The following is a 26843-nucleotide window of genomic DNA, read 5'->3' as shown; positions in this document are numbered from 1 at the left end:
GATGCGCGTGCCACTCTGGGCGCCAGCAGAGAGAGCGAATAGACCAGGGAGCGAGTGATTGTAAGCGAGAATACGAAACGAGGCTAAGCCAAAGTCAAGCAACCGACAGACTGGCTCACTGGCTCGAGGTCGGCCGCAGGGGCTCCCGAGAGTAGTGCAGCTCGTGTCGAGCAGCTCTATTTATGTGGCGAGCCCAGCACTGCGTCCTGTACTGGTCGAGAGCGAGCGTCAAGGCGCGCCGAAAGTGGCGAAGCGCGATGAGGACGTCGGCCACCGTCGACCCTCGCTCACTCACCCGCTATCGCTTCAGCCTGCTTGCTAGGCCCTGAGCCACCGGCACGAGCTCTAACCGACCTTCGCCGACCTCGCAGAAGCGGCGCAACCCGACTCGGCGACCCCGCGACTCGTGGACCAACATCGCGCATCTGTTTGACGCCTCTCGTCGACCACACACCGGCACAAGTGCGTCGTGCACTTCTCTAATTGCCCCAGGAGCATACTGACGAAGCCCTGCACGGCACACGCAGACACGTGCTCGCCGCCATGCGGGTCACGGAGCTCATCCTCGACGGCTTCAAGAGCTACCCAGTACGGACCAGTATCGCCGGCTGGGACTCGAGCTTCAATGCCATCACGGGCCTGTACGTCCTGAGCTGCCTCTCGCGAGTGTGTGCCGCCCCGAGAGGAGTTGCTCACCTCTCCCCTCCTCCCCCTCTCATTCCTCGCAGGAACGGCTCGGGCAAGTCCAACATCCTCGACTCGATCTGCTTCGTCCTCGGCATCACCAACCTCACGACTGTGCGTCTCGCTCTCTGTCGCCCCCGCACGAGTCGACGGAGCCCTCACTGACCTCTCGCGCCCCCTCCAGGTCCGCGCGGCCAACCTCCTCGACCTCATCTACAAGCGCGGCCAGGCCGGCGTCACCCGAGCGTCCGTCACGATCGTGTTTGACAACTCGGACAAGGGCCGGGCACCGGTCGGGTTCGAGAACATGCCCGAGATCTCGGTTACGCGCCAGGTGCGTCGCCTCGACCCTCGTCTGGCCTCGTTATCGTGCGGCTCTGACCCAGGCTTTCCCTCGACCAGATCTCGGTCAACGGCCAGAGCAAGTACCTCATCTGCGGGCACCGCTCGACGCAGCAGCAGGTCCAGAACCTGTTCCAGAGCGTCCAGCTCAACATCAACAACCCCAACTTCCTCATCATGCAGGGTGCGTCTCTCTCTATCGGCGTCTCAGGAGGAGTACGAGCTCACGTCATCCTCCCTGTGCGCAGGCAAGATCACCAAGGTGCTCAACATGCGCCCGCTCGAGATCCTCGCCATGATCGAGGAGGCGGCCGGCACGTCCATGTTCGAGGAGAAGAAGGACAAGGCGATCAAGACCATGTCGAAGAAGGAGAAGAAGCTCGACGAGATCCAGTCGCTCCTGCGCGAGGAGATCACGCCAAAGCTCGACCGCCTGCGCGACGAGAAGCGCACGTTCCTCGAGTTCCAGAAGACGGCGAGCGAGCTCGAGCGCCTGTCCAAGCTCGTCATCGCGTGGGACTGGACCCAGGACCACGCGCGCGTCGACAAGGCGCGCGAGGCGATCCGCGAGGGCGAGAAGCGGCGCAACGAGGCCCAGGCCGACAAGGGCCGCATGGAGGGCGAGATCAAGAAGATGGAGCAGAGCGCGAGGGAGATCGAGAAGGAGCGCGACAAGGTGCGTCCCTCGCTTTCACCGTCCGAGTGGTCGTCGTCGTCGTCGTCGAGTCGCCTGACCCTCTCTCACACACGCGCACGCAGGAGCTCGCTAAGGGCGGCAAGGTGCAGGGCCTCGAGAAGCAGCTCAACACGCTCGACATGGAGATCGCCAAGCTCAAGACGCAGGCCGAGGGCAAGGAGCGCGAGATCAAGGAGGAGGAGGCCCGCATCAAGGAGCTTGAGAAGGCGCAGAAGGACGTGCGTCGCCTCTCTCTCTCCTCCTCCCTTCCCCTCTCCTTCTCGAGCGTAGCACGAACCTGACGTCACGCTCGCACCCACACAGCTGACGGCGCAGCGCAAGACTCGCGAGGCGTCGGCGGCCAAGAGCGCCGAGTCGTTCGCCGCGCGCGAGGCCGCCTTCAAGGCCGCCACGACGTCGCTCTCGCAGTCCGAGGACCTCCTCCAGACAATCGAGTACGGCGCCGGCCTGTCGAAGAACGCCAAGTCGTCCGGCTACGAGGGCCAGCTCGCGGCGGCCAAGGAGCTCGCTGGCTCGCTCGAGACCGAGGGCCAGCTCGCCAAGCACCGCATCGACTCGCTCCAGAAGGAGCTCAAGGACAAGGAGCCCAAGGCCAAGAAGGCGGCGGCCGAGAGCAAGGGCCTCGTCGCCAATGTCGAGCGCGCGAGGAAGGACAAGGAGGCGCTCGAGGCGCAGCTGAGGGCGTCCGGGTACGACGAGGCCGAGGAGGCGAGGCTCGACGGCGAGCGTGAGCAGGAGGTGCAGGCTGTCGACGGCTTGCGACAGGTGCGTCCACGGCAGTTTCCCCTCTCGCGCCTCGGGCCCTCTGCCGGGATCTCACTGACTCGGTTCCTCCTCGCCCACAGCGCCGCGAGGCCAAGCGCCGCGAGATCGTCCGCACCGACTTCCACGCCGACGACCCGTACCCGGGCTTCGACCGCTCGGCCGTGTACGGCACGCTCGCGAGCCTGATCGACCTGCCCGAGAAGAACGCGGCCGCCGCGACCGCGCTCGAGATGGCCGCCGGCGGTCGCCTGTACCACGTCGCCGTCCGCGACGACTCGACCGTCGCCGCGTTCGTCGAGGCCAAGACGATCAAGACCAAGACGATCCTGCTCCCCGTCAACACGCTCCAGGCGTCGGTGGCCGACAAGCAGCGCGTCGCCGCAGCGCGCAAGCACGGCGCCGAGCTCGCGCTCAACCTCATCAACTACGACGAGCGCGCGACCCGGGCCATGCAGTACGCTTTCGGCCACGTCCTCATCGCGCCGACCAAGGCGATCGCCAAGCGCTGTACCGACGACCCGGCCGTCCGCATGCGCTGCGTCACGTACGACGGCGACATCTACGACACGACGCCCGAGCTGTCTGGTGGCCAGGCGTCGAGCGACAAGGTGCTCGTCAAGGTGCAGGAGCTCAAGCGGCTCGAGCGCGAGTTGGCGGCGCACCGGACCCGGCTCGACGAGATCGAGCAGAGCCTCGCGCGGTCCAAGGGCGCTGTCGACCTCAAGAAGGCGCTCGACCAGAAGACGCACGCGCTCGCCCTCCTCGAAAAGTCGATGGCGACGAGCAACGCGACGAGGGTCCGTCTCTCTCTCGCTGTTTCACGTCCCGGCCCGCCTCTCTCGCCAAACTGACCTCCTTCTCACCCGCGCGCAGGTCATCGGCGAGGTCGAGACGCTCAAGGCGACCGTCGCCGAGTTGCAGATCAAGATCGAGGAGTCCAAGACCAAGCACGGCGAGGCGCAGGCCGACGTCAAGCGCATCGAGCGCGAGATGAACGAGCTGTCCAAGGACAAGGGCTCCAAGGTCAAGCAGATCAAGGCCGACATCGTCAAGAAGAAGGCCGAGGTCGCCAAGCTCGAGGAGCAGGTCGACACGCTCCGCAGCGACGTCCTCACCGACGAGCTCGAGATCGGTCCGTCCTCCCTCTCTCTCTCCTCGTCAGACCTGTCCCTCCCGTCATCGAGCCTGACCTTCTCTGTTGACACCCTCGCAGAGCAGATGAAGAAGGACGTCGCGTCAGCCGGCGTCGAGCTCGCCGAGGCGCGAGCGCAGATTGAGAAGGTCCGCAAGTCGCTCGCCGAGGGCCAGCTCGTCATCGACGAGCGCCAGGTCGAGCTCCAGGCCGTGCAGCGCCGCATCGCCGACGAGACCAAGAAGCTCAAGGGCTTCAACGACGAGCTCGACTCGCTCAAGGAGGCGATCAACGGGCGCAAGAGCGACATTGTCGAGCTCGAGCTCAAGACGGGCCAGCTCGACAAGGAGTTCGACAAGGCCAAGAAGGACGCCAAGGACGCCGCCGACAAGCTCGCCAAGCGCGAGGCCGAGTGCGAGTGGATCGCCGACGAGTGCCAGTGCGTGCACGAACCTCGCCCTTGCCTCGACCCGCATGGCCGCCGTCACTGACTGCCGCACCTCGCTGCACACAGGACGTTCGGCAAGCCCAACTCGCCGTACAACTTTGCTGGCACCGACATGCGCGGCGCCAAGGACAAGTGCCGCCAGCTCGAGGAGAACCACCGCACCATGAAGCGCAAAGTCAACCCCAAGGTCCTGAGCATGATCGACAGGTGCGTCGCCCCTTCTTCTCTCTCGTCGTCCCTCGCCCATCGAGAGGCGCACAACTGACTCTCGTGACCGTCGTCTGCAGCGTCGAGAAGAAGGAGCGCGACCTTTTGGCGATGCACAAGCAGGTCCTCAAGGACAAGGTCAAGATCGAGGAGACGGTCGCCGTCCTCGACGAGCACAAGCGCGAGACGCTCGAGAAGACGTGGGACAAGGTCAACGCGTGCGTCTCGCGCCGCTCTCTCGTCGTCATTGTCCTCGAGCAAGGTCCCTGACGTGCACGAGCCCCTCACTTCGTCCGCAGCGAGTTTGGCAACATCTTCGCCGAGCTCCTCCCCGGCAACTTCTGCAAGCTCCAGACACTCGACGGCAAGGAGATCACGCAGGGCCTCGAGGTCAAGGTCCGCCTCGGCACCGTGTGGAAGTCGAGCTTGACCGAGCTGTCCGGCGGGCAGCGCTCCCTCATCGCCCTGTCCCTCATCATGTCCCTCTTGCGCTTCAAGCCGTGCGTCCTTGTCCTCTTCCTGTCCTGTCGTGCGAGGACTGACAGGGGCATCGCCTGCAGAGCGCCAATGTACATCCTCGACGAGATCGACGCCGCGCTCGACCTGTCTCACAGTGCGTCCTCTCCTCCTCTTCTCTCGCCCTCTGCCGCCTCGTCTCCCTAACTCTCGCGTCCTTTGTACAGCCGAAAACATTGGCCGCCTGTTCCGCACGCGCTTCAAGGGCAGCCAGTTCATCGTCGTCTCGCTCAAGGACGGCCTGTTTTCGAACGCGAACGGTCCGTCACACCCTCTCTCTCTCCCCGAAAACTCTCACTCATGCCTTGCACGCTCGCAGTTCTGTTTCGGGCCCGCTTCCGCGACGGCACGTCCATCGTCGAGCGCACGAGCCAACGTACCTCGTCGGCGCTGTACGACAAGGAGAACCGGGCCGGCGGGCGGTCGAGCGCAGGTGGACGGCCGAGCAAGGGAGCAGCAGCACGAGGGTCGCTCGTCGAGGTTGAAGGTTGAGCGGTCGTCGCCGTCGTCGTCGTGGTTGTCCTTCTGTCTTTCCCTTCGTCCTCCTCGTTGTACCTTTGCCCCACACTGTCTCTCTCGCCCTGCGTCTCGCGGTGGAATACTCTGAATCGTCACTGGCGGCTAGTACAGGCTACGGAGGAGAGTGCGCGGGAACTGGACAAATCGGATAGTAGAGAGGGAACGAGAGCCTCGAGAGGGAAGAAAGTCGAAAGAGGGGTGCGCCACGCGCCAGTCCGGGTCACTCGTCGTCGCCGTCGTCGCCGCTCGCATCGGCCTCGTCGTCCTGCTCCTGCTCTGCATCTGGCGCGATGGTCGGGATGTCGGACAGCTCCAGGTTGTCTGCGCGAACGCGAGATGGTCAGTCAGGGTCTTGAGAGGGGGACCGTGCGGCGACTCGACGCACCGATGGCGACGCTGCGGGTCTGGTTCGCCACCTTGTAGATGCCGATGAGACGTGCAGAAAGCTCGAACATGTTCTGCGCGGCACCGAGCTAGGGATTAGTCGCCTTGTCCAAGGTCGCCGACAGAGAGGGAGAGCGGGACGCACGTTGCGCAGCGAGATGCAGATGAACTGGCCGTCCTTTGCGCGCTCCTTGATGTAGTTGGCGACGATCGACACGTTCTTGAAGTCGAGGGCGGCGTCGATCTCGTCGAGGAAGTAGAGCGGCGTCGGCTGCGGGGCGAGAGCGGGTCAGTCCTTTGCCCTCGTCGAGACGAGAGGCGAGGGAGAGCGGGGCGCACCTTGTAGACGTGCAGGGCAAAGACGAGCGCGAGAGACGAGAGCGTCTTCTCGCCGCCCGACAGGTTCGAAATGTTCTTCCACGTCTTTTTTGGCGGCATGACCGAGAAGAGGACGCCCTCGGAGAACGGGTCGGACGTGTCGTACAGCTCGAGCTCGGCATTGCCGCCGAGAGTGATGAGCTGCAGAGAGGGCAAGGGGCGAGAGTCAGGACGGGAGGACGAAAGAGGACGAGGACGAGGAGCGCGCACGGACCTGGTACATTTCCTTGAGCTTGTTCGAGATGACGCCGAAGCCCTTCATGAACATGACGAGGCGCTCGTTGCGGAGCTCGGTCACCTTGTTCTTGGCGGCGTCCCACTCCTTGTTGACGAGCTCGAACTCCTCGCCGCGCTTGCGGAACTCCTCCTCGCGGCGCCGGTACTCTTGCAGGACGGCGAGGTCGGCGTTGTTCTTCTCGAGGCGTTCTGCGAGTCGCCGATCGGGTCAGTGCGAGTCGAAGGATGGTGGTGCGGGAGGGGACGAGGGCGCACCTTCGAGGAAAGCGATGTCGGCCTTGTACTTCTTGACGTCGATCTCGCCAATCTCGTCGGCCTCGAGCACGCGCAGGACCTCGTCGACCTTGTACTGGTTGACGTCCTCCTCCTCCTCATCGTCATCGGCGAGGCTGCGAGGTGGTACGTGTCAGTCGGGGGCGGAGAGAGAGAGCGAGAGGACAAAGGAAGGCAGGACGCACATCTCGAACTCGGGCATCTCGAGCTCGCCGATCTTGGCCGCCCAGTGCTCAAAGATGCGGTTCGTCTCCTTGAGCAGTCGCTCCTGCTCCTTGAAGGCGTCGCGAAGCTTGGTCTGCACGGGCGAGGGGCAGGTCAGTAGTCGGACGAGGCGAGAGAAGGAGGACGACGGCGACGCACCTCGGCCTTGCGGAACTCGATGATGGCCTCCTCCTGGTCGTCGAGCTCGGCTTTGAGCGCCGAGAGCTGCTCGCGACCCTCCTCGACCTTGATCTGCGCCTGCTCGACCGTCTGGCGGACCGGCTCGGCCTCCTCCTCGTTGGCCTTGAGCTGCTTCTTGAGCTCGGCGACCTCCTCCTCGAGCTCCTCGATCTTGGCCGTACTCGAGTCGATCGACTTGGTCGCCTTGGCGAGGTCCTTCTCGGCTCGAGTGCGCTCCGTCTTGGCCTTGACGAGGCGCGTCTCGTTGTGCCGGATCTGGTCCTGCAGGTCGGCGACCTTGGCCTTCTGGCTGCGCAACTTGAGGCCGCCGACCTCCTCGATCTTGCTCTGGAGGGCCGCAATCTTGTCCTCGTACTTGGCCGCCTTGGTGCGCAGCGACTCGAGCTCGCCGCCGAGGGTCGCGATGGCCTTCTCAAGTTGAGCGACACGCTTGACGTCGCCGGCATCGGGCTTGCTCTGCGACCTGCGAGTCGGGTGAAAGAAAGGTGTTAGTACGGGAGAGGGAAAGAGAGAGAGAGAGAGAGGTGGGACGCACCGAAGCTCGGCGAGCAGCTCGGCCTTCTGGACGGCGTCCTGCTTGTTGGCCTCGACGTCCATCTCGAGCTTGGGGATCTCGGACTCGACACGAGCGAGCTCCTTCTCGAGCGCGCGCAGGTCGGCCTCGGTCTGCTTGAAGTGCTCGGCAAAGTCCTGCAGCTTGGCCGTCGCCGCCTGCTCCTCCGACTCGAGCTTGGCGAGCTGCTGCGGCGAGACGTCGTCGGCGGCGAGGCGACTCGACATCTTGCCTCGCAGAGGACGCGAGCCGCCGACTTGTGCGGCGCCCGACTTCTCGGCGATGTTGCCGTCGAGCGTGACGACGCGCCACCGCTGGCCGTCGACCTTGCCCGTCGAGACCGGCTGCGCGACGTCCCACGTCTTGGCGACGAGCGTGTCCTTGAGGACGTGCTTGAACACGGGCGCGTACGAGGCGTCCTTGGCCGTGACGAGGTCGAACAGGCGCTGCGTGCCCTTGGGCGTCTGGATCGGCGACAGGTCGACCCGGCCGAAGCGGTCGAGGGCGATACAGGACGCGCGACCGATGTTGTGCTTGCGCAGGTGGTCGAAGATGGCCTCGGCCGTCTCGCGCGTGTCGACGACGAGCGACTCGAGCCCGCCGGCGCCGGCAGTCGAAATGGCGACGTCGAACTCGTCGTCGATGCGACCGAGGTCGCCGAGGCGGCCCTGCACGAGTCGCATACTGTCAGAGACTGCGTAGGAGGCGAGGCGAGAGGACGTTCGGACGCACGTGGAACCCGGGAAGACGACCCTGCTCCTTGAGCTTGAGGACGGCCGACAGGACGTGGCCCTTGGACTGGCTCGCCTGCTGCGACGCCTTGGCCTCGGCGGTGCGCTCGCGTGCGCCGTTGGCGGCGGCGCGGTGCTTGGCCTCGACAGCCTTGTCGGCCTGTACGGGAGGAAGAGGAGAGCGGCATCAGGGACGGGCTCTTTGACGGGGAGGGAGGGAGAGAGAGAGAGAAGCGTGCGCACCTGAACACGCTGTCGAGCCTGCTGGATCTGCGCCTCGACGGCCTTGCGCGACGCCTCGAGCTCCTTCAGCTCGCCGGCCTTCTGCTTGGCGGCCGTCTTGAGCTCGGCGATCTCCTGCTCGGTGCGCTCGATGTCGTCCTGGACCTGCGCGCTCTTGCCCTGCACGTCGTCGAGCTGCTGCGTCACGATCTTGACCTCGTTCTGCTTGGCCTCGATCTGCTCGGTCCAGGGCGCAAGCGACTTCTGGTGCTGCTCGATCTCGAGCGAGAAGCCCTCGATGCGGTCTGCGCGACGCGAGCGACGTCAGTGAGGGTGGACGGGAGAGGGAGAGGAAGAGCGAGAAGAGAGGACGTACCGCGCAGGCTGTCCATGACCTTGGTGAGCGCCGCCTGCTCGACCTCGAGCTCCGACTTGAGGTCCTCCTTGCCGGCGACGAGCTTGTCGTACGTGTCGCCGTGGTCGCGAATGTCGGACGTCGCCTGCTGCGCCGTGTGCTTGTCCTGTGGGCAAAGGTAAGTCAGTACGCCGCGAGGGGGAGAGAGAGGGCGAGGCGATGATGGCCAGGACGCACCTCCTCGAGCGACTTCTTGAGCTTCGACACCTTGACGTCGGCCGCCTTCTTCTGCACGCCGAGCTGGACCTTGGTCTTCTCGTACGACGCGAGCTCCTTCGAGAGCGCGCCGGCGGCGTCCTCGATCTCCTTGAGGTTCTTCTTGGTCTCGTCGAGCGCGGCGACGTCGGCGTCGTACCGCGAGCGGTCGACCTTCTGGCGCTCCATCTCGGCGTCGAGCTCGCGCTTGGCTTCGGCAGCCTGCTCCTCGTAGATGGCCTTGTCGGCGCCGGCCTGGTGCGCGTGGCGCTGGTACAGGCGGTTCTGGAGCGAGACGAGGACGACCTGGTCCTTGAGGTACGTGTCGGCGGCCTTCTTGCGGGTCTGTGTGCGCGGTAGCGCGTCAGTTAGCGACCCATGACGAGAGGGTGGACGAGAAAGAGAGAGAGGGAGCGCACCTCGAGCGAGCTCTTCTCCTTCTCGACGAGCTTGACGCGGTTCATCTGGACCTGCCGGTCGTCGCCGAGGCGCTCGACCTCGCCGGCCGCCTCCTCGATGAGCGGCTTGTACCGAGCGGTGCCGATGATGTCCTCCAGGTACTCGAGCAGGCCCTCCTCGTGGTCGTTGGCGCCCTTGGGCTTCATCTGCGCGATCGACTCGACTTCTCCCTGCGCGACGTGCACGAGCGTCAGTCAGCTCGCGATAGAGAGTAGGAGAGAGAGAGAGAGAGAGACGCACTTGGAGGATGAGGAACCGGTTGTGCGTCAGGTCGATGCCCTTGCCGAGCAGGAGCTGCTTGACCTCGCCGGGCGTCGCCGTACGGCCGTTGACGGTGTAACGCGTCGTGTTGTCGCGGCGGACGGTACGGGCGACGATGAGCTGCGAGTCGGGGACGATGGTAAAGTCGTCGCGGGTACCAGGCTGCACGAGGAGGGGCGGGAAGGTCAGTCGGGGCGACCTGGCAGGGTCTACGGCCGAGAGCGAGGAAGCAAGAGGGGGCGCACCGAGTCGATGATCTCGCGGAACCACACCTCGACGGTCGCAAAGTCGCAGCCGCCTGGCGGGTAGGCCTCGCGCCGCTTGGCCCTGCCCTTGCCCTTGCCGCCCTTGCTCTTCTTCCGCACGGCCTGGTCGTCGTCCGAGTCGTACTCCTCGGGGTCGAAGAAGCCGTCCTCGTCGGCGTCGTCGGCGTTGTCGGCGTCCGAGGTCGAGCCCGACGGCTCGGCGGCGCCCGAGTTGTGGATGAGCTCGCTGAACTTGCCCTGGCGCATCTTGGTCGCACGGAACCCGAACACGAACAGGAGGGCGTCGATCGTGTTCGACTTGCCCGAGCCGTTGGGCCCGACGATGGACGAGAACGACTGCAGGGCGACGAGGAGGATGTCAGGGAGGGGAAGAGGAGGACGTCGACGCAAGGCGACGCACCTTGTGGAACGGCCCGATGACACCTCGGCCCTTGTAGCTCTTGAAGTTCTCGAGAACGATTTGGTGGATGACGAGGCGAGGTTTGCCCTCGAGGTCCTTGGCGCGCTGGCTTGCGAGCGCGGCGTGGTCGACGGCGGCTTGACGAGCGATCGAGGCGAGCTGCGACGCCGTGAGCGCAGTCGGCTGCTGAGGCTGAGGAGGAGGGGGAGGAGCCGCCTTGGGCTCGAGGGCGGGAAATGGCGTGGCGGACCGCTCGCGCTCGCCGTTCGAGGGGGCGGGCGAGGGAGGAGCGACAGCGGGCGCGGCCGGTGCGGCGGCGGCGGCGACGGCGGCCTCCTCGTCGGCGTTGTCCTCGACGTCCGACTCGACGGCGCGCGCCTTGCCCTTGCCCTTCTTGGCCCGGGCCGAGGGAGGCTGCGGCGTCTCCTCGTCGTCGGACGCCTGCTCCTCCTCCTCGGCTTCTGCCGCCGAGCCCTCGCCGTCCTCCTCCGCAGCCGACGAGTCGGGCTCGGGCGTGGGAAGCACCGGCTGCTTGACAGGCGAGGTGGGCGCGAGCGACACGCGCTTCTTGCGCTTGACCGGCTGGACGACCTCCTCCTCCTCGCTCGCGCTCGCCTCCTCCTCGCTCGCCTCGTCCTGCTCGTCGCGCTCCTCCTTCTCGTCCTCGTCCACCTCGTTCAGGGACGGCGTAGGCGAGGGCGAGGGCGGAGCAACGGGCTCGGACGCTTTCTTCGCCGGCGCGCGGCGAGAGGAGGAGGCGGCCGACGCGCGCGCGCCGCGGCCGTTGCGAGCCTGAGAAGGAGCGGCCTCCTCCTCAGACTCGGCACTGTCCTCCTCGTCCTCGTCCTCGTCCGACTCGCTCGCCGCAGCGGACGCCGCCGCTCGTCGCGAGCTCGCCCGGGCCGAGGCAGGCGGGGCCGCCGCGCCGCGCCTGCTGGAGGGGGCAGAGGCGCGACTGTTGGGCTTGTTGGTGGTGCGCGAGGAGGTCGTGGTGCGGCGGGACGACCGTGAGGCGGGCTGGACGGGCTCGCTGTCCTCATCGCTGTCGACCTCGGCCGCCTCGTCGACTCGCTCGGGATCGGCGTTCTCGTCGCTGTCGGCCTCGTCGTCGGGAGTGTTGGCCTCGCTGATGCGGGTGCGGGCTGCCCTGCTGGACCGGGCGGTGCGGGTGGACGACGAGGTCGAGGTGGGTTGAGCGACGGCTTGTTTGACCGACGAGCGGCGAGACGAGGCGCGGCCGGACGCGAGCGTGTTGGTGTCGGCTTGTTCGAGTGCTTCAGATGCTGCAGACGCAGCCTTGCGTCGTGGCGGCATCGTGAGCGTTCGAGAGGGAAGCCAACAGGGGAGCTCTCCTCCTCACCCGCCGCGCCGAGACGCGTCGAAACCAGCCTCGAGCTGAGCCCTCGTGGACTGCTGCATGGCGCAAAACAGAATCGGAGAGGGCTATCTGCACCCGGCACCCTCTCCCGCAGTCGAGCGCGCACCGAGAACTGTTTTGCTCTCACCTCCTCCTCGAGCGAGCTGTCCTCTCGACGAAAGCGCTCGCGCACGCCGCAACGTCGAGCTGATCGGGTCCGTGGATTGCAAGAGGAGAAGAACAACGAGGCAAAAAGGTACGGTGGTAGATAAGTGGTGCAAGGACGAAGGAGGGAGGGAGAGAGAGGTTCAGGTCGCTGCTCGACAAGCAGGGTCGGCGCTGAAGGAAAGGACGAAGACGAGGGGGGTATGCGGGAGAGCGGTGCTGTACAGGGACATGATTGACAGGGGAAGACGAGGCTAGGCGGCGGCCTTGAGCGCGAGCGCCTTGGGCGGCGGCAGCTTGCGCACGGCGACGGCCCAATCCGGCGCCGTCTTCTTGTCGCCGTCCTGGCCGACGACGGCGGCAAGAACCTCGAGCCACTTGGTCTTGATCGCGTGCGAGTCGGCAAAGTAGTCGATGCGGTTGCCGTCCTCGAACACGAGGCGGAACGAGTGGTCCATGCGCGTCACCGACTCGTCGTCGTCGTCGTCGTCGCGAGCGGCGGCGCGTGACGTGCTGCTCGGCGCGTTGAGGTCCTCGACGGCGACGACCTGGGCGAGGTTGATCTCGACGTGCGAGCGCTTGGTCACCTCGTTGTACGGGACGAGCGTGCTCCCTCGCAGCTTGACGACGCGGCGCCGCCAGACCTGCGCGATCGACATCAAGAGAGGTCAGGCTCTGTCCAGAAGAGCGCGAAAGAGCAGAGGAAAGCAGACGGACCGTCGTGTCGCCGCCGAGCTGCGTCAGGACGCTCTCGTGCACGACCTTAGTCGCAAAGTCGGCGCGCTCGAGGCCGTCCAGGACCTCGTCCATCGACTTGGGCAAGTGGGCCTTGGGCACGCCCTGCACGGCGGGGACGAACAGGAGGTCGATCTCGAGCGACCCGCTGCACGAGCGGGGCGAGCCGACCGTCTTGGCGCCAAACGGCAGGACGACGCGAGTCTTCTTGAGCCGGCAGGCGGCCGCCTCGGTCGCGAACGTGACGTGCGCCGTCGCGAGCTGGCCGTTGGACGACACGTAGTCGTAGAACGGGTCGGGCGTCGGGGGCGGAGCGGCGGCGAGCGTCGAGGTCGGGCGAGCCGGCGCTTGGGCCGCCTTCTTCTTGGGCGACGAGAAGATGCGGAAGGCGCGGTGGGCTTTGCTCGGCGATGCAGGTGGGGTCGGTGCAGGGACCGAGGGCGTGGAAGGGAGGACAGGCGTCGAGACGGGCGTCTGGCGAGGGACGGAGAAGTCGATCGAGAAGGCGAGGTCCTGGTTGCAGGCGCTGTGGGAGAGGACGGTGGGTCAGTGACAGTGTCGTCGGACGATCAGGAGGATGATGACGCACAGCTCGAACTCCTTGCGCAGCGAGACCTTGTTGCCGAGCTCGCGCACGGCGACGTCGACCCGCTGACGGCCGTTGTCGAGCGTCGCCGTGACCATCGCCTTGGTGCGCGGCAGCGGCATGCCCTCGAAGCTCGCCTCGCGGACTGTTTGCGCAGGGCGGCGTGTCAGTGGGACGCAGTGAGGGGCAGGGAGAGGGGCGGGACGCACTGAGGACAAAGAGCTGGCCGGCAAACTCGCGGTTCTTGCGGACGGCCTGCGAGTTGACGCTCATGGTGCTCATCGAGCGGTTGATCTCGTGCTGTAGGGACCAACGAGCGTGTCAGTGACGAGGACGACGCCGATGGCGAGAGAGAAGAGGGACGGACCACGTTCGAGGGGCGCTTCTTCCTCCACGCCTTGCCCGGGTCGACGTCGCCCGCCGTGTGGCCGGCAATGTCGCTCACGACGACAAGGTGCTTCGACTCGCGGACGCGGTACGTGCGGTTGCGCGAGTTGTAGATGTCGTCGAGCGACTCGAGGACGCTCGAGCCGAACGCGCCGCCCTCGCCGCCGCGCTGCTGCTCGAAGCCGAGCTCGGGCATCGTGTGCTGCGCGCCAACCTGTGCGAAAAAGGGTGTCAGGATTCGACGCACGAGGAGGAGGAAGGAGGAAAGAGAGAGGACGCACCGACGAGGTCGTCTCGGCGAGGTCGGCGTCGCCCGTCGACCTGCTCCTGCGCCTCTGCAGCCGCTTGACCGCACCGCCCGCTCCCGCTCCTGCTCCCGGCCTCAAGCTGCTGACCTCGTCCCCTGCCTCGTCGCCCTCTGCGCCGCCGAGCAGGCTGTCGCCGTCCCTCCACTCGGCGCCCTCGCCTCGACCCTGGACGCCCATCTGCAGGCGCTCGAGCGGGCTCTGCATCTCCTCGGCGACGCGCGCCGTCAGCGGCGAGCCGACGCTGAGCCCGAGCTGGGCGCGCTGCGACGAGGCGGCGATGGTCGGCATCATACCCGACGAGAGGGTCGCGCCGTGCGCCTTGAGCGCCGGGCGCGCCTCGATCGCGCGCGCGCTCTTGAGCGACCGGGGCGCGACGCCGCCGCCTGCAGCGTCACTCGAGCCCGCCGTCGAGGCGTGCGACGTTGGCGGCGTCGACTTGCCCGTGCTGCCCATCGTCGACGCCGAGCGGGCCGGGCTCGCCGTCTCGACCGACAGCGCCGGTGCGGGCGTTGACGGCTTGGGGAACGCGCCGAACGCGCCCGACGACGAGGGCATGAACGGCGAGCCGAGGATGGCCTCGTGGCGCTTCATCGTGCTCTCGAGCCCGCTGCCGATGCGCCCGCCGCGCAGCGAGCCCGTCACGCTCGAGACGTACCACGACGTGCTCGACGTCGTCACGTCGCTGCCGACGAGCGACGCCTTGCGCGACAGGGCGGGCGAGGCGCTGCCCGGCGGGACGAGCGTCGCCGTCGCGGCGTCGGGCGAGCGGTGCAGGGCGGCGAGGATGGGCGACCCGGCCGACGACGAGGGCGCGAGGCCGAGGCCGCGAGTGGCCGTGCTCGACGGCGTCGACTTGGTCGGCGTCGTCTCCTCGGCCGGCTCGGCGCGAGCGGCCTTGACGGGCGTGCTCGTCGCCACGGCCATGTGCGAGTGCAGCGACAGCGGGCGCGTCGTCGGGACCGTCGCGGCGGCGTGCGGCTTGGCGTTGTTGGCGAGCGAGACGACCGAGCCGGCCGTGCCGTCGTCCTCGAAGCCCATGAACGGCGACGTGCCCGGGATGTCGGGGAGCGAGAACTGCGAGTCCGAGTGCGCGAGGAGCGACCCCGGGATCGGGTCGGCGCGAGTGGCGGGCGAGGTGGCGGATGCGGGACGAGGAGGGAGCGGAGGGCGGCCCGGCGACATGGGCACCGGCGGGACGGGAGCGCCGAGCGCGCGCCCCATGATGGCCTGGCGGGTCGCGTCAAAGTGGGCGTCGCGCTCGTCCTGGTCGTCATCGTCGCCGTACGCCGACGTCGACATGACGTCGCTCGCGCCGTCGTCGGCGGTCGAGACGCTGAACGCCGACACGGGGCCGCGCTGCTGAGGGACGGCCGGCGACGAGTAGCCCGACGTGTCGTGGTGGGTCGGGAGGTCGGGCTGGTCGGCAAACTCGCCGTGGTCGTGGTCGCCGTCGAGGATCTGGCTCGGCGAGAAGACGTCGGCCGCGTCGTACGACTCCTCGTGAAGGTACGAGTCGATTTGGCCGATGACCTCGTCCATGGCCGAGCTCGTGTTGCTGACGACAGACTCCTCGGCGTCGGACGCGCCGTCGTCGACGTCGTGCACCTCGACGCTGCCGCCCTCCTCGAACGAGTACGACGCGTGCTGCGCGCCGTAGCCGTCGTCCTCGAACGAGCTGTCCTCGTCGTCCTCCTCGCCGGCACCGCGCCGACCGTAGTAGCCCTCGTCGCTCAGGCCGCTCGCGTCGCTCATCATGCTGCGACGGCGCTCCTCCTCGACCTCGAACTCGAACACCTCCTCGGTCTCGGCCCACGCGACGCTCTTGCTGCTCGGCTGGCGGCGCACGACCCGGCCCTGCTCCTCGGCGAGGTCGTCGGCGGCGTCGCCCGAGAGCGGACGTGGGCCGCGCATGCCCCGCCGAACGGGCGCCATGGCCGAGCTCGTGCTCGTCGATGACGGCGGCGGCGGCGAGACGGGCGGCGGCGCGCTCGCACCGGCGGCGTGCCGCGACACGGGGCCGAGGACGCCCTGGCCGGGCCTCGCGCCGAGCCCGACGTCGAGGTGCGGCGAGCGGTCGCCTGCGCTCGAGCTGTCGTCGTAGAAGAGCTCCATCGGGGCCGACTCGAGCGTGAGGGCGCCGATCTCGTACGGGACCTGCTGGAGCTCGGGCGACGGCGCCGCCTGCTGGGCCGTGAACGGAGACGACGAGACGAGGTTGTTGCTGCGCAGGTGCGCGTACGACGACGTCTGGCGGCGAGGCTGCGCCGGCTCGTCGATTGGCGAGCGCGAGGGCTTGAACGGGGACGAGGCGGGCGCCTGCTGGCGGGTCGGACGGAACGGGACCGCGGGCGACGACGAGCGGCTCTTGCTGTCGTCGTCCTTGGCGGTGGCGAGCTCGTTGAGGTCGGACGGGATCGAGTTCTCCTTGACCGGGCCCTGCTCCTGCTCGCCGCTCGACTGCCGCGAGCCGCTCGTGCGCCGCGCGCTACTCGCGCCGCCGGACGTCGACGACGACGAAGGCGCCGGGATGCGGCTCGAGGTGTACAGGGTGCTGGTAGGGGACGAGGCGGCCGACTTTGTCGGGCTCGTCTGGCCGAGGCGCTTGGCGAACGGCGAGTTGGACACGAGGCCGCCGGTCGACATGGTCTTGAACGAGCCGCTGTTGCGTCGACGGGCCGTGATGGCCTCGACGCCGCCTTCTGCGCCGCGGACGTTTTGGATGAGGACCGAGGCCGGGCGAGGAGCGGCGGGGGACCGAGTCGAGAGGACGATGGGGGAGCGCAGTGACGCAGGGTCGTGGTCGCGCGTAGGGGTCGCTGGGGCGACTGGAGGAGCGGCCATGGTGGGCCTTGACCGGTCGGTGAGGGTCCAGGTGCCGAGGCGAAGGTGAACTGGGCGGGGGAAGGAGGAGGGGCGAGGACCACAACAAACGGGTCAGCGGCGATGCAGGGGGGCTGGGGAGGGTAGGACGCACAGGTGGCTGGTGGACAAGCGAGTGACTGCGAGGCTCGGACAGCTGGCTCGTCGTCGAGAGGCGAGGTGCGGTTGAGGAAGGAGCAGGGAGGTTCACCACCAGGAGAAGGTTGAACGATCGCGACTCGGCCCTCTCTGCTTCCTCGACCAGCGTCACTGCGCACCTGTGAGCCACTCTCTAGTACTCGTGAGCCTCGCACTCGGGCAACGAGAGCGCGACCGCTCGAGAGAACCGAGTCGCTCTCTCGCTCTCCTCCCCCGAGCCGCAGCACGTCGAGAGAACCCAGGTTGCGCAGCTGCAGGTCTAGAGTACAGTACAACACCGTCTCCTCCTCTCCTTCAACGACGCGGCGAGCGCTGCGAGGGCGCGCTCAAGCCTGCGTCGCCGCCGCCGCCGCCTCGCCCTCCTCGTGGCTGCCGTACACCCGGACGGGGATGCCGTTGCTCGCCTTGCTCGGCGGCGCGACGCCGTTGGTCGTCGGTGCGGGAACGTCGGGCGCAGGGAGCACCTCCTTGTAGCTGATCCAGCCCCGCTGCGCCCACAGGGTGCGGCGCTCGGCCATGCTGCAGGAGGAAGGGGTGCGTGAGCGGTTGGCTCGAGAGGTGGAACGACGACGACGGGCGAGACGCACAGCTCTCGTGCCCAGCCCTTGACGACCGGGTGCAGGATGCGCGGGATCGTCGTCTCGAAGAACTCTTGCAGCGTCTGGCAGCCTTGAGCTGCGGGCGAGGATGGGCGAGGGTCAGTCCGGGCGGTGCGAGGTTGAAGGCGGTGGACGTGCGAGACGCACTGTTCTCGTACTCGACCGCCTGCTGGCACAGCTCGTACAGGTCGAGGTCCTTGACGAACTTGCTCTCGGCCGTCTCGCGCGCCTCGTACTCGTCCCACAGCGACTTGAGGCGCAAGGCGGCGATCGACGGGTGGCCGAGCAGGCCGCACATGCGGTCCATCGCCTTCTGCGTCCATCTCCCAGTCGCCAAGTCAGTTGACAGATCTCGTGAGGGGCCAGGAACGGACAGGCGAGAGGGAGAGTCGGGCGCACCTCCTCGAGAGCCAGCTTGGTCGCCTTGGAGACGCCCGACGCGTGCTCGGGCGTGATGTCGCCGACGTCGGCCTCGGCAATGTCGTGCACCATGGACAAGAGGACGCACTTGCCGATGTCGAGCGTCTGCGTCTCGGGGAAGGCGAGGCACATGAGGGCCATCCTGCGGACGAGGAGGCAGCGGGTGAGCTCGAGGACGTTGGCTGTGCGCGAGGGGTAGGGAGAGGTGAGCGCACCTGCCCATGTGGTCCATGACGCTCTCTGGCTGGTGGATGCCCTGGTTGACCCAGCCGGTGCGCTTGTTGGTCTGCGGCGAGCGGGTTGAAGGACGCGAGGGAGGAGGGGCGAGGTCAATGAGGGCTGCCGCGTGCGAGGGTGCGGGTGGGACGACGGGGCTCACCTTGAGGCGCTCGAGGGTGTGGAAGTAGCCAAGCGTGCCCTGCTTGCAGTCATCGGGAACGGGAGGAGCGGCCGGGGTGCCCTGGGTCGGCGACGGCGACGAGGCGAAAGGCGCGGGCGACATGCTGGATTGGCGGTACTGGCGGCGGGCGGTGGTTGGATAAGGTCGCTGATGCAGTCCTGGCTGTCAGGCGGAACCGGGCGAGTGAGCTGTTGTGGTAGGACGAGAGCTCGCGTCCGCTCCTCCTCCTTCAACACCGACCTCGACCTCGAGGCCGCTCCACTTTCTGGGGCGCGTCCTCGCACTGTCTGTGGGCTCTGACCTGCGACTGCTTCGGGCCAGCCACTCTCCCCATGCCCTCTGCTGCCGCGCGAGACGGCTCGAGCGGCTCGCCCGCAGCTCAGCTTCTCACGCTTCCCCTCGCTCAGCTTGGGTCCGCTGCCTTGCTTTGCGCCGTCGCTAGAGCTCAGCAGCTCTTCTTGACGACTTGGCCCTTGCTCGGGGCGTGCATCGAGGTCGTGCGCGCCGCTCTGCGCCTCGAGACTTGCTCTTACCGGTCGCACCGGCGTCTCTGGTCCTCAGCTGTCGCCAGCGAGTCTACTGCCGCTTCCTATCACACATGATGGGCTCTCGGTGCGCCCGTCGAAACGCAGGACCCGCCTGCAGTCGGTACGACGGTGCGCCGACTGCTTCCGAGCGTGGCTGTCCTCGCTCGCGCCCGGCTCGCGGGCTCGCAGACTATCGTATAGGACCGTTCAGTCTCGAACACTCGACTCGATAAGTCGATAGAGCGCTGTAGGACCGAGAGAAAGCGCCGTTTGTCCGCGCGAAAGCGTGTCCCTCCCCCTGCGCCTCGTGACGACCGAAGCACCGAGGGGACGCTCGCCCAGCGTTCCGAGACAGCGAGTCTATCGACGAGTACCCGTCTCGACAAGTCGAGCGAGCGTTGCAGAACCGAGAAAGAGGGAGGCACCATCGCGAGAAGCTGCGTCTCTCCTCCTGGACCTTCTCCGCAGCGCAGAGTGGTGCCAGCGCTCCTGTCGTTCTCCGAGGATGCGAGCCCGTCGTCGAGTGCATGTCTCGATAGGACGATCGAGCCTTGCACGACCGAGAAAGAGCCAGGTCCGACCGCAAGCATCTCGCGTCTCTGTTCCCGGACCATCTCGTCGGCGCAGTCGGCGTGCGTCTTCCGCAAGCCCGGGACGGTCTTCTCTCGTCGTGGGCGCCCTCTCATATGCTTAAAGGGCGCGCTCGAGACGGCACGAGTCCGCAGACAGCGAGCTCTCGCCTCGCCGACCTCGGACTTGAGAAGGGAGCTGAGGAGGACAGCTCGCGCTCTACAAGATGAAGTGGCTCGGGAAACGCGCTCGATTGCACCGCAGACATCTCCTCGTCCGATCCGCCGAGGCTATTTAAGTTGCTGATTTATATTAATTTTATTGTTCAAACATGAGAGCTTAGTACGTGAAACATGAGAGCTTAGTACGGGCGCACGGGCGCTCCGCAGGGGTGCGCGCCGTGCGAGCGGCTCACCACAGTGCGCCCGCTGCCCTCAGGGGCACGAGAGGGCGGGCGCGGCCTCGTAGAGACCCGTCCTCGACGGCTCGACTCGCTGAGCCGCCGGGACGAGTGCGACGACGAACGAGAGCTCCGAGCGGTATGGGGTCGCTCGCTAGGAGTGAGAAGAGCGTTCGGACAGGAAAGGGCGCCGTCGTGCGGCGCAGCAAGGGCGCGAGGGGAAGCTTTCGAGGCCGAGAAGGGGGAGGTGCCATCGAGGGCGCGACTAACCTGCGGCGCGAGGTCAAGGTGATCAGTACGCGGTTCGGCGAGGAGCACAGACCCATGTGAAGGTCCTGCAGGGAAGACAGAGAGTGCGAGGGACGTACAAAAGGACAAGACGAGCCGCCTCGAGGTCAAGAGCCCGCCTCGCGCCGGCCAGAGAACCGCCCTGCCCGCCTCGCGCAGCCGTTCCGCCTGTAAGGTGACCGAGTCAGTCCATCGAGACCCCTGCACCGCGTCGCGAGGTGGCAGAGGGGGCGAGGGGAGAGGAAGAGGGGTGCCAAACACGGGGAGGAGAGGAGGAGGAGGACGCACCAGTCGCCCACAGCCCGCACAGCGCGGTCGCCAGGCCCAGTAGTATCCTTGGTACTGCGATAGTCCTCGACGACGTTGCCCACAGGCCCATGAACCGTTGCCACCAGTCGAGAGAGGGCGGACGCGAGTCGCTGATGAAGATGCGACGCGAGTTTGCGCGGTCGGGAAAGGCGAGCGACGGTGGCTGCAGCGTGTGCGTGTACACCAGTCGAGCTCGAGAGCCACTCGAGCCAGCTCTGGCGTCGGGGCGGTCGAGGGGAGAGGAGGAGAGCGGGAGCAGATCCAGCCTCGGTTGGTCTCGCTCGTCCAACGTCGCCATGCCCCCGCGCAAGAGCACTCGCACGCCCAAGTCGTCCCCAGCCAAGTCGTCTGCAAAGGCAAAGGGCAAGCGCAAAGCCGCCGACAATGCCCACCCTTCGCCCTCCCCCACCAAGCGCCGCGCTCGTCTCGCAGCTCAAGTTGCCGACTCGGACCAGTCGGACGGCGACGATGCCTTTCGAGACGACGACGAGCCCGCCACGTTCGTCACGGCGAGCGCCGGCGACGCCTACATGCTCTACTCGACCCAGACCACCAAGACGAGCGACGCCCTCCTCTCGACCTCGGTCGACCCGGCCTTCACCCTCGCGTCCTACGCCGCCGCCCTGCGCAAGTTCGACCACAAGCCCCACGCCGCCCTCGACCTGTACCGCGCCGCGAGCGCCGCCCGCGTCGAGCGCGCCGAGGCCAAGTTCGCCCGCTGGCTGTGGGAGCTCGACCGAGGGTTCAACCTCGTCTTGACGGGCCTCGGCAGCAAGCGCACCGTCCTCGACCGCTTTGCCGAGCGCGCGAGGTCCCGCGGCCATGTCGTCGTCGTCAACGGGTTCGACACGGCCGCCACCGTCGTCGACTTGGTCACGGCGCTCGAGGACCTCGTGCGCCTGCACGGCGGCCGAGGCGCGCACGACGTCGACGCCGCCAACGACGACGACGACGAGGCGAGCGCGACGACGCCGCGCAAGCGCAAGCGAGGCGCTGCGGCGGCCGCCTCGACGCCGAGCAAGGCCAAGGCCAAGGCGGCCGGCGCCTACTCGGCCGCGCGCCCGGTCTCTGCGCTCGAGTCGCGCGTGCGCCGCTTGTGCGCCTCGGTCGCACACTCGGCCTCGTCGTCGGCGGTGGCCCTCAAGCCCATCTACCTCGTCTTGCACTCGCTCGACGGCCCGTCGTTGCGCCTCCCGAAGCACATCTCGCTCCTCGCCCTCCTCGCCGCCCAGCCGCACATCCACCTGGTCGCCTCGATCGACCACGTACGCGCCCCGCTGCTGTTCCCGACGGCACTCGCGACGGCGCGCCCACCTGCCGCGTCATCGTCGTCGTCCTCGGCGTCGTCGAGCGACCCAGCCGCCGCCGACCTCCAGCTCCAGTTCCGCGCCTTCACCTTCCTGTACCACGATGTGTCGACGCACCTTCCGTACGACGTCGAGGTGTCGTCCCTCGGGACCCTGTCGCAGCTCCTCCCGCCCTCGGTTTTCCCGCCGCTCTCGTCGAGCCTCGACCCGACCGCGTCGTCGCTCGCCCAGTCGGCGACGCACGTCCTCGCGAGTGTGACGGACCGCGCGAGGCGCCTGTTCAACCTCCTCGGACAGGAGCAGGTGCGCGTCGCCGAGAGCTTGCCCCGCGAGCTCGAGCGCGCCATGAGGCTCGCCGTTGCGGGCCCGGGCGGCGGCGCAGAGGCGGACAAGGCGCCCGTCGTCGCCATGTCGCTCCACTCGTGCGTCCTGCCTCTCTCTCTCTCCTTCTCTCTTCCCCCTCTCTTTCTCCCTCCCCTTCCTCTCTCTCTCTCTCTTTAGAGCGCGTCGACTGAATCAGGCGCCTCGTGTGCGCTCGCCCGCAGGCTCAAGGACAAGGCGACCGACGCCCTGATCGCGACGCACCCAGACCAAGTCGACGGCTTCCTGAGCGAGTTCAAGGACCACGGCGTCGTGCGCAGCTCGCGCGCCGCGCCCGACGTCGTCGAGGGCGTCAACTACGACGAGGACGAGGACGAAGGGGCGGACGAGGGCGGCGAGTGGGTGTGGATCCCGCTCGCGAGGGAGGCGCTCGAGGAGGTGCTCGAGGAGCTCGGCATCGACGAGTAGCTCTCTGTCTCTCTCTGCAACGCGAACGCGAGACAAGGTATCATGCGCTGCATTGCTCGTCCACAAAGAAGACGAGAGGCTTCCTCCCCGCTCGGTCCTCGCTCGTCGCTCTACCGGCTCCCCGTCTCAGTCTTTCGCTCCCTCGCTCGCTCGCTCGAGCCCCGCCGCCGCTTCAGAACCGCTTCGAGTTTGCCGTGGCGCGACGACCGCGGACAGCGATGACGGCGACGGCAATGATGACGAGGACGAGGACCCACTTGAGGAGCGAGAAGAGGGTCGAGAAGAACGAGGCGCCGGGGAGGCCGCGCTTGGGAGGAGGCTTCTTCTGCGGGTCGGCGACGGCGGTCAGTACGGCGTCGAGATGGAGGCATGATAGAGGAGAGGAAGTCTCACAGAGTTGGACGCAGGAGGGTGGTAGGCGACTGCAGGAGGGGAGAGTACGAGGTCAGGAACGGACGACTGGGCGCGAGCGACGACGAGAGAGAGCGAGACGCACTGTTCGAGGTCGTGACCGAGATGATGTCGTGCGCATCTGCGTGCGGAACGAGACCGTCAGTCTTTGGCCCGCCTGAGAGAGGAGGAGGAGAGGACGCACCGCTGACGTCGCCGGTCAAGGCCGAGAAGCCGAGGAACGGCTGGCTCGGGAGCTCGATGCCCTCGACGGCGAAGCACGTCGTCCACTCGTCCCACTTGGCGTGCTGGATACCGAGCTGTGCACGGGCGAGGCAAAGTCAATGAGGCTGAAGGCGAGAGAGAGAGAGAGGGACCGAGGGCGCACCTCGAGGAGCTTGCCCTTGATGTAGGTCAAGCGCGCCTTGGCCGTCACGTCCGTTCTCCTGAAGTCGATCTGCGGGCGGGGCGAGGCTGGGTGAGCAAGTCGAGCTCGAGAGACGGTGCGAGTGGAGAAAGGGTCGGAAGGAGAGAGAGGGCTGAGCGTACCGAGCACGCGCCAAGCTCCTGGCCCTGGCCGTCCTTGCCGACCTCGTACGACTTCTTGCCGTCGTTAAGGATGCCGTAGATGCGCGGGAACGAGTAGGCGTGGCGCGAGTTGGCGCTGCGAGAGGGGGAGGGAGCGGGTTAGCGCGACGTCGTCTCGGGGGCCGCCCAGAGAGACAGAGAGAGACAGGGGGGGACGCACTAGGTGTCGAAGAAGATGCCGAGGCCGTTCCAGTAGTCGGTGCTGCCGAACGCCGGGCCCGTCCCTGCGCGCCCTTTGGTCAACCACATTGCGAACCCGTCGCCAAAGATGTTGTTGCTCTTGCCGTCGACGCGGAACTCGAACTCGATCTCGAACGAGGCCGGGGCGAGGGCGAGGCGCGACCACAGCCAGCCGGCCTGGGACGGGCGGTCCTGCGTGAGCCGGATGTGCTTGTTGGTGTTGATGATGGTCGAACCGCCAAAGTCAAACCACCGGTTCTGCAGGTCCGAGTCGACGTAGGCTGCATGTGCGGCACAGGTGCTCGTGAGCTCGACCGGGTCTCTGGAGGGGAAGCGGAACTGATGAGGACGCACGAGCGTAGATCGAGTGGGTGCGGAGCGGGACCGTCTTCTCGGTGCTGCCGCGCAAGCTCGCGACTGGTGGACTGGACGCCTTTGCTGCGACGAGGAGGCCCGGTGCGCACAGCGCGAGGAGGGCGAGGACGGCCAAGGCGGTGACGGCTCGTGTCGGTGGTCGGGGGACCATGGCGAGGGAGGGCCGGGGCGGGGGTTGCGCGCGCGGGCCTTTTGAGGTGCTGGCGAGAGGTGGCGAGCGCGACCTGGCCTGGCGGGAGCGTAGAGCGGGCGAGGCGGGAGGTGGGGGAGGGTCGAGGTCGCGCTCCTCGTTCGCTTCGACGAGGGCGCGTCCGACGAGCGAGCTGAGCGCCGCTCTCGCTCTGTGGTGCTCGCTCATGAGGTTCTCGTGAGGCACAGACTGACAGATTGCAACAAAGGAGACAGACAGACAGAGGGAGGGCACAGAACGAGAGAGGAGGAGGATCATGCGAGGGCGGGCACATACTTGCGCAAGTCGCGCGCAAACGACCGCACAAAGAGCAGGTCCTCCGAGTTGATGACGCGCCGCGAGTCCTCGGAGAAGCACCCGAGCACGAACCCGACCTTGCCGTCGTCGGTCGCGCCCACCTTGACGAGCAGGCCCGTGCAAAAGTCGCCCTCGCTGTGCGCCGCCGCCGACCTCGCCGCGTCGTCGTCGGCGTACAGGAGCGCAGAGTGCTGCTCCGACACGACGGCGTCCAGGTGCGACTCGACCGAGAACAAGGGCGCCGGCCCCGACGACGCGAGGCTGTAGGTCGACACGAGCCGGATCGGCGACGGCCTCGCGCTCGCCGACGCGCCCGCGTACGCCGCACCCGACTTGGCCGCCGCGAGGTCGACGGCGACGATGTAGGCAAAGTCCATCTCGATCGACTCGGCGACGAGCTGCGTCGTGAGGTCGAGCACCGACTTGACGTCGCTCGCGAGCGGCTTGGCCGGCGCCGCGACGATGCCGGGCCGCCCGGCGCGACGCGAGTGGAACGTCGGCGCGACGCTCGTCGACTGCAGGTCGCTCACGCTGCCGCTCGACCCGATCGAGTCCGGGAGCGACGGCCGGCGCGGCGCCTCGGCCCCGCGCGCCTCGTCGGCCCGCGCAAACAGCTCGTCCTGCGCCGCGTCGTCGCCCCAGTCGATCGGGTCCTGGCCGACGTCGGGCGTGCGCGGCGGCGTCGGCATCTCGACGACCATGTCGAGCGACTGGACCTGCATCGACGCGCGGCGGACGAGCTTCGACTTTTTCCAGTCGGCGCGACGCTGACCGAGGGCGGCGCGCTTGCTCTCGCGCTGCTGCGTCGAGTACTGCTGGATCTCGGTCGACGCCCGGTCGGCCATGGCCTGCAGGTCGAGGCGGTCCTGGTCCGAGAAGCCCTGCTTGGGCTTTTCGCCGAGCAGGCAGAAGATGCCGCCCGGGTACGCGCCCTCGTCGTCGCCCATCGGGGCCGGGAGCATGATGGGCGCCGCCGCGTAGAAGCCCTCGGCGTACGGGTCGAAGCCGTTGCGCTTGAACCGCCAGTCTTGCGCAAAGTCGAGGATGACGAGCGGGTCCTTGGCGCCCGTCGACGCCTTGAGCATGGCGTGCGAGCAGCACGTGACTGTACGAGGAAACGAGGACGATAGGGTCAGTTGAGGGAACACTGAGGCCGAGGGGACGAGAGAGAGAGAGGTAGAGAGAAGAGGCAGGGACGCACGCTCTCGGGGAATGGCATCAACGTCCTCGATGAACCGGCACGAGTCGTCGGCGAGGAACACCTGCTTGTCGCGGTCCATGAGCGAGATGGTCGACGCGTCGACGCCAAACCGGCTCTTGGCCTCGATGGCGAGCTTCTCGAGCGCCGGGTGCAGTGGGCCCTTCTGGCGCTTGGTCGGCGACGTCGCGGCGCCGTCCGAGTCGGCGTACGGCGGCGGCTCGACGAGGGCCTTGACGAGGCCGACCGAGTCGACGGCGCGTTGCCGCCGCGACTCGTTGAGGGGGAGAGGCGCGCGCAACTGGCCGGTGTGGGTCACGAACTCGGACGAGCGCAGGTCGGACGGCGGCGGTGGCGGGTCGTCAAAGTCGATCATGCCGTGCTGGTAGGCGTAGTTCCACTCGTCCCACCTGTCCAAGGAGAGGGCGAGAGCAAGGTGAGCGACGCCAACGCCGACGAGGATGGGGAGGGCGAGAGGGGACGCACGTCTTGGGCAACTCGGACGCCGGACTCGAGCTGTCGAGCTTGTGGCTCGGCGGCTGGAGGACGCTCGTCGGCCTGCTGCTCGGGGCCGTGCTCGCGAGCGACTCGACCGACGGGCTCTGGCGGAAGCGGCGAGACGGCGGAGCGTCGCGGTCGTCAGGGGTGCTCCTCGCGCGGGTCGCAGTCGGCCTCGTCGCCTTGGTGGCAGTCGAGGACCCGGCTTGCGGCGACGTCGAGGTGGTCGGGACGCTGTCCGAGGAGGAGCGACGGCCGCCGAGGGCGACCCGGCGGAAGGCGTCCATGAGCTTGGCCTTGGGGCCCGACGTCTTGCGGTGCTCGTCGACCTGGTGCGGCATGGCGGGTGCGGGTGCGGCTGGACGCGAGGCTGGGCGCGAGGCGGGCGTGAGAAGTGGGGAGGGAGGGAGAGGCGACGAGGGTGTGTGTGCTGCGCGACGTCGGGACCCGGGTGCTGTTCTGCGAGGGTGGGT

The 26843-nt window shown here is 67.5% G+C and overlaps 7 protein-coding genes across 7 annotated transcripts; 2 read left to right on the top strand and 5 right to left on the bottom strand.

The window, feature by feature from the left end:
* Positions 1–543: 543 nt before the first annotated feature.
* Positions 544–5283, top strand: RHOBADRAFT_47932 (uncharacterized protein; the record flags this gene model as incomplete). Its single annotated transcript, XM_018415069.1, has 16 exons — positions 544–641; positions 729–798; positions 869–1018; positions 1087–1210; positions 1275–1702; positions 1786–1941; positions 2027–2488; positions 2569–3285; positions 3362–3620; positions 3702–4059; positions 4135–4275; positions 4356–4493; positions 4575–4775; positions 4836–4888; positions 4959–5051; positions 5111–5283. 16 exons carry the CDS (start codon positions 544–546, stop codon positions 5281–5283), a joined length of 3621 nt encoding a protein of 1206 aa, XP_018274679.1.
* Positions 5284–5379: 96 nt separating this feature from the next.
* Positions 5380–11803, bottom strand: RHOBADRAFT_51074 (uncharacterized protein; the record flags this gene model as incomplete). The annotated part of the gene is made up of 17 exons (XM_018415640.1): positions 5380–5631; positions 5696–5768; positions 5840–5965; positions 6034–6213; positions 6287–6498; positions 6565–6698; positions 6768–6880; positions 6946–7450; positions 7523–8208; positions 8273–8431; positions 8515–8798; positions 8870–9014; positions 9086–9448; positions 9523–9732; positions 9803–9985; positions 10069–10425; positions 10490–11803. The coding sequence occupies 17 exons, from the start codon at positions 11801–11803 to the stop codon at positions 5531–5533; spliced, it is 5145 nt and encodes a 1714-aa protein (XP_018274678.1). The 3' UTR covers positions 5380–5530.
* Positions 11804–12048: 245 nt separating this feature from the next.
* On the bottom strand, positions 12049–16868 carry RHOBADRAFT_51073 (uncharacterized protein; the record flags this gene model as incomplete). The annotated part of the gene is made up of 6 exons (XM_018415639.1): positions 12049–12655; positions 12729–13272; positions 13336–13477; positions 13542–13632; positions 13700–13933; positions 14001–16868. 6 exons carry the CDS (start codon positions 16866–16868, stop codon positions 12266–12268), a joined length of 4269 nt encoding a protein of 1422 aa, XP_018274677.1. The 3' UTR covers positions 12049–12265.
* Positions 16869–17371: 503 nt separating this feature from the next.
* Positions 17372–18566, bottom strand: RHOBADRAFT_33337 (uncharacterized protein; the record flags this gene model as incomplete). Its single annotated transcript, XM_018413103.1, has 6 exons — positions 17372–17564; positions 17633–17720; positions 17792–17957; positions 18044–18206; positions 18280–18350; positions 18444–18566. 6 exons carry the CDS (start codon positions 18564–18566, stop codon positions 17372–17374), a joined length of 804 nt encoding a protein of 267 aa, XP_018274676.1.
* A 2288-nt stretch (positions 18567–20854) lies between these two features.
* RHOBADRAFT_41170 (uncharacterized protein) lies at positions 20855–22654 on the top strand (the record flags this gene model as incomplete). The annotated part of the gene is made up of 2 exons (XM_018413828.1): positions 20855–22287; positions 22411–22654. 2 exons carry the CDS (start codon positions 20855–20857, stop codon positions 22652–22654), a joined length of 1677 nt encoding a protein of 558 aa, XP_018274675.1.
* A 33-nt stretch (positions 22655–22687) lies between these two features.
* RHOBADRAFT_23685 (uncharacterized protein) lies at positions 22688–24436 on the bottom strand. The gene is made up of 8 exons (XM_018412608.1): positions 24167–24436; positions 23793–24093; positions 23594–23708; positions 23433–23501; positions 23250–23364; positions 23151–23186; positions 23048–23076; positions 22688–22979 (listed from the first exon to the last, which is right to left on the bottom strand). The coding sequence occupies exons 1-8, from the start codon at positions 24336–24338 to the stop codon at positions 22827–22829; spliced, it is 990 nt and encodes a 329-aa protein (XP_018274674.1). The 5' UTR covers positions 24339–24436; the 3' UTR covers positions 22688–22826.
* A 113-nt stretch (positions 24437–24549) lies between these two features.
* RHOBADRAFT_51069 (uncharacterized protein) lies at positions 24550–26711 on the bottom strand (the record flags this gene model as incomplete). The annotated part of the gene is made up of 3 exons (XM_018415638.1): positions 24550–25779; positions 25876–26282; positions 26359–26711. 3 exons carry the CDS (start codon positions 26709–26711, stop codon positions 24632–24634), a joined length of 1908 nt encoding a protein of 635 aa, XP_018274673.1. The 3' UTR covers positions 24550–24631.
* Between the last annotated feature and the right edge of the window lie 132 nt (positions 26712–26843).

The sequence above is a fragment of the Rhodotorula graminis genome (assembly GCF_001329695.1).
Source record: "Rhodotorula graminis WP1 unplaced genomic scaffold RHOBAscaffold_1, whole genome shotgun sequence".
NCBI classification, from domain to species: domain Eukaryota; kingdom Fungi; phylum Basidiomycota; class Microbotryomycetes; order Sporidiobolales; family Sporidiobolaceae; genus Rhodotorula; species Rhodotorula graminis.
The sequence above is the reverse complement of the archived record's forward strand: the minus strand, read 5'-3'. Positions and strand labels throughout refer to the sequence as shown.

Bases quoted from the DNA above. Each gene is read 5' to 3' on its own strand.
- RHOBADRAFT_23685 (XM_018412608.1), bottom strand. From the start codon at position 24,338: ATGGTCCCCCGACCACCGACACGAGCCGTCACCGCCTTGGCCGTCCTC. The intron at 23,709-23,792 runs GTGCGTCCCCCC...CCCCTCTCGCAG, and splicing joins GGCATCTTCTTCGACACCTA to CGCCAACTCGCGCCACGCCT. The intron at 23,077-23,150 runs GTGCGTCTCGCT...CCCCTCCTGCAG, and splicing joins CTCGGTCACGACCTCGAACA to TCGCCTACCACCCTCCTGCG.